Consider the following 5354-nt stretch of genomic DNA (forward strand, 5'->3'; position numbering starts at 1 on the left):
GCTGCCACAACAAATTCTTTCTTTGTGCTGCTCTAGGGTTTTGGAGAAACTGATCAATGATTTGAAATTATGGACATGGATAATTGAAGGAGATTTGATAGATTGGATAAAGAAATATTACCCAAGTTTAGCTTTGATACCAAATTTGACGTAGGATAAGGAAAAGGCAGCAAGAAAGGGGGAAGAAATAGGAGAGAATGGTGAAAAGAAACCGGAGAAGAAGCAGAAATTCAGGGAAAAGGAGAGGAGGAGGAAGCCCTAAGCAATAAGCCAAGCATTTTCATATTCTTCAATTCATCATCCCCTTCAATTACAATTGTAAACCATATAAATAGTAAAACATAAACCTACTAGTGATGGGCTTGGGCCAACCCAATAATACAAGCCCAATAACTAGAAAACATCAATAAGAGTCCAAAAAAAAATAGATATAGGGATGTCCGCATCAATATCCGTAATGGACTCAAGACTCTCTCAGAGCTAACAGTACACAAGGTCAACCGTTCGAACATAGATGTTAGGTTAGTACAACTTAATAGTCTGTGTCCAAGCCATTAACTTATGCATTGTTTGCTTTGCGAGAGCTTGAACCCATCTTACCCCTTGCAGATTTCTGTCGCATCCTTCAAGATTCGAACTCAAAACCTATGTCTTATGACAGACTTAAATTGAATCCTAGTACCAATCGGGGACAACAAACAGTACGTAAGTTAACGACTTAAACAGAGGCCAAATCATTACAAAAAGGTGCTCATAAGATGGATCTTAAGTTCGAATCTTGAGGACATGATAAAAAGCCACGAGGGCTAAGAAAGAAGATCCCCTCCCAAAACAGACAGTACGTAAAAATGATTGAGCACGAAGCTCGAGTAGTTTCACGAGTTGTAACCAAAGTAGACCAACAAAACCATTACATGACATGAACACAAAAGAAAAAGTCATCGCTTCTCATTGCTAGTCTTCCCAGTTTTGCAGTTCTTTCCTTTTCAAGTCCTACCCAGATGAGAAACATATAAAGCCTATTGACTCCAATGATTGCCAGATGGGATGTCTTCCTTATGATGTAACATATGGCAGTCCGAAGTGAAAGACGTAAAGTCGGACGCAAATAGTATAGGATTCTTTTAAATAAAATTAGATTCAATAACAATATAATTAAGATATATCAAAAGTTTGATTTGAATTTAATTCATCACAACTATAAAACAGGAAAAAGAGTTCCAGAATGTAAACAACTTCAAAAATTAATCAAAATTACACTTAGAATGAACTTTTACTCCCAAATTTCCCTCATCTTGTCTCTTATACTATTCTCCTCTCTTTTTCTCTTTCATTCTTTCTTGAATAGTCTTGCCTACCCATCTAGGAAAAGGCTGACAGCGTCACCATCATTAGGAAAGACCTCTAAGCTAATTCGGTTGATGTTAAAGACACTTTAGCTACCAGCCTACGACTAGTGAATTGATGCATATTTTCAGATATCCAGGCAATCACAAGGAATTAAGAACTCGTCATTAAGACAACATGTTAGGCACTCAACAAATTTTAGATGTCTTAAGAGGTTCTGAGCAGGTGAATTGCTCATAACCCCATTGCCTACTTATCAATTCACCTGCACAAGCAGTATTCAGGATGATAACCACTCTAATGATGACGCCTTTAGAGCACCAATGCCATGCCTCAAAGAAAATAATTCCCAGTTTTCCTAGGCATATCTCTCAACATCAGCAACTCCATGGTCAATGCCAAGATGACCACATCAACCCTCCCCATGTACCCACCATACAAATACATTAGCCACAAAATAAAAGGACAGTGGTAATGTCAACAGGAAAATCAAACTAGAACATAATTTGATGGTCAACCTGATCCCAAGCTTCATTGGCTTGATGTATTTGTAATTTGAGTTCTATGGCGTGAAAAACACCCAGCATGTTTATTTTGCAAGAATAAAACTCATAGGGTCTGTCTAATGTTATTGACAAATTGTAATACTTCACATTGAGTGCTTAGATCAAGGCTATATACCTTGTGGGCCGAAATAAATTCGTGTTGAAAGTGAACTATGCATCCACCAATCGTAAGGATCATTTGTTAGAACGTAGATCAATCTTTCAACAATAGATAGGGTTCTCCTACTATTAGTGAGTACATATACATTTCAAGGAATTAATATTATGTTGATGTCACCATCTCTAGTAACATGTACTCTTCTTTCCCATGAGGCGAGCACCAAAAACCCCTTGAGATAAGCACTATACTAAAAAGAGTGTACTAATGTCATATTCGTAAAATTACTGATGCATTGCCACCCATGAGAGAGATTGCATGCCATTACTTTCGGGAAAATGGGTACCTAACCTTCCCTATTGGGAAGAGCTAACTTGAAGCTAAAAGATCTATTCATCGTAGTCTTAGCTCATCTTTTGTGTATTTTACTCACTCCAAAGTAGGATGTATCAAAAGGAATGGGCATAGGCAGTCAAGCGATCAACAAAATCAATGTTCTCAAACTTTCTTTATTTTTAAATTATATTTGTTTTGATATGATTAAACAGACTGGTTTTGATGACACATTTACTTGAAATACCAATTAAGTTACAACAATAAAAAGGGAGCTAGGATTTAGTGACGTAGTATGCTCATGACGAGAACTAGAATTATAGTAGAAAGAAGAGATAAGGGAGAAATAAGAGAGGGTAAGAGATGGAGAAGAGAGAGATAAATATAGAGAGGAGAAGAAGCAGCCGAGCAAGAGGACGATTGGATTGAAACTGGAGAGAAAATATTGTTTATTCAATTCATCAAAAGTCTTGTTTAATAGAAAAATATAACCCTCTTTGTATAGGATTTAACTTGACCTAATTTAAGTAGGAAGCATAATAAGGAAATAAAAGTACCTCTAAATTTCTTTAATAAAATATCTTTATTATCTCCATCATTCAGTTTGTACCAACTTTGAGAATTAATCAGAATTACATATAAACTAATTATGTCCTACGAATTCCACTCCTTTTTCTCTCTTCTTCTATTCTTCCCTCTTGTCTCTCTTTCTAGTTATTATGTTTTCTTCCGCTTTTGCATCAGATACCCACATGCGATAGATAATTAGGGTCATTTGAAAATTGATGTCAGACAATTGAATGTAACAGGCTAGACACAGCCTATCCTCATGATTTTACTTCAGAAAATTAAATATATAAAGGAAAAATCATCTTGGCATCTTCATTCCCAATAAATGCTAGGAAATTTATATATTGTAGTTTGAACTTACCGCAGATCTTGATGCATGGCCAGAAAGCAAAGCAACATCTAGCAACAAAAGGCAAATACGAAGAGCCATCCCCTGCATGTTACCATATAGAAGATTACCAGCAAAGATAAATTCACGAACCATAAAAACTTCACTTGAAATGAATTACCTCATCAATGGGTTCAATGTTCTGATACAAAGTATCCAAATATGAATACGATTTTGCGTAGTCATGAAGATGGAACCAGGTAACTGCCTGAAATCAGATTCAGGCATGCTTGAATAAGATAAATACAACATTATTATCAATCTAGCTAAAGCACTATCGAACATCAAGGGAACATACTATGTTAAACATTGCCACTGAAGTGTCAAACTCATCATTGTAAATAATTGGTGAACTAGAAAATCCTTGTGCCATACTATTACTTCTTTTTCTTCCAATTGTGTTTTTGCTTTCGGTGCTGCTAATAGCCTCCATCTGTTCTCCAGAAGCAACAGCAAGCTCCTCACTTCGTCTCTAAATGAGGACAAAAAATCAATGAAGCATTGAAGAATCAATTTACAAATAGCGTGCTCATTAGCAATTAAAACATCATTTTAGGACGAATGGTGGGCTAATGTTTCATCCACCCCTCCTGACCCCCTCTCTCTCACCTATAAACATGCCCACTATGGGTAAAGTAGACTGTAACAACTCAGCCTATGAGCTCAAACCATTATATCATACGTACTGTCCACTTTGGGTGGGCAACTACCCACTTACCCACTCACAACTTTCTATCGCGTCCCCCAATTCGAACCCAAGACCTCTATCTAATGACTAGGAGATGCAGAAATAGTACTTCAAGATCCATTACGTATCTCAGTCCTTTTGTTCTTCTTGGCAACAACTGCTTCAAATACAATATCAGGAAGTACCGCTTGTGGGATCTTAATATCCACGGACTTATTAGCTAAATGACAATTGGCACATACAATACGAAATGCTATGGCTTTTACATATAATTTATTAATTTCTTCAGAAGTTAAAGGAGAATAGAAGAAATCATATTTTCATACAATATGATTCATTAGGTAGAGGACCTAAAGGTCTTAGGTTCGAATCATGGGAATGCAATAGAAAGCCATGAAAGGGTAAGTTAGTCGATGCCCATGCAAAACAGACATTACATATAATATAATGGCTTCGGCACATAAGTCTAGTCGTTAATAAAANCATATGATATAACGACATGGGCATAGATGACGGGTAATTAAATAGACACTGATGGTAGTTTAATCCACAAAAATCTATAAAGAGCATTAAACACATTATTATGCATACATGGGTGCATAGACTTTTATATTTTGTATAATACGAAAAATCATGAGAGAATAAAATAATGATGGGTAACTCAGAAAGAGAAAAAGAATTGGATATTGGGCATAGTTAAACAGGTTATAGAAGTGAAAAAAGGGAGCATGTGCATGGTTATGATTATTTTTAAAGTAATGCAAATTTTATCGGAAAACATAGAACATTTGCACATTTATCTAGTAGTTGAACGAAGAAATTAAACATATTGAAAGTGCAAGTTCCCACCATGCTCTTTTTGTAACTTTATTTTGTATAACTATAATAATTCATAAATAAAAGGAAGGTAACACCATATCTAGCCAAAGTTTTCACGAGTTATTATGCTGAAAAAATCCTTATATATTCGAAAGAGGGGCCAGACAAAAAGTTATGTAACAAAGGACAGAAGCACAAAAAAAAATAAAAATAAAAAAAATAAAAGGAATCTTTCAAAGAAGACAGACATCTTAAAGTCTAGGCAGAGGCATTTCCATGTCCAAAGAAAACACATAATGCATCAAGAAACATTTCCCACTGTTTGGCAAAATTTATAAACATTTATAAATGGTCAAACTTTATTGAATCCACAAGTACTATTCACTTATCCACCTTTTAAATTCTATCTATTTAGAAATTAAACAGTTTATAAATTCTTCCTAAATGGTGGATTAGTAATATGAACAAGAGTGCCTCTACTAATTAGACTTCTCCTAACACCACATCATAAAGAAGTAATGTCCTTGTAAAAATAATTATAAACAT

At 35.2% G+C, this 5354-nt stretch overlaps 1 protein-coding gene across 1 annotated transcript in view; it reads right to left on the reverse strand.

The window, feature by feature from the left end:
- Positions 1-4449, reverse strand: part of LOC111407926 (CCR4-NOT transcription complex subunit 10-like) — a 14969-nt gene extending 10520 nt beyond the window's left edge. Inside the window, exons 1-3 of the mRNA XM_023037650.1 lie at positions 3600-4449; positions 3423-3509; positions 3275-3346 (exon numbers count right to left, since the gene is read on the reverse strand). Of these exons, the coding sequence (XP_022893418.1) occupies positions 3275-3346; positions 3423-3509; positions 3600-3734 (294 nt within the window). The 5' untranslated portion in view covers positions 3735-4449. The remainder of the gene's footprint in view (positions 1-3274; positions 3347-3422; positions 3510-3599) is intronic.
- Between the last annotated feature and the right edge of the window lie 905 nt (positions 4450-5354).

Source organism: Olea europaea, chromosome 13 (assembly GCF_002742605.1).
Source record: "Olea europaea var. sylvestris chromosome 13, O_europaea_v1, whole genome shotgun sequence".
Lineage (NCBI taxonomy): Eukaryota > Viridiplantae > Streptophyta > Magnoliopsida > Lamiales > Oleaceae > Olea > Olea europaea.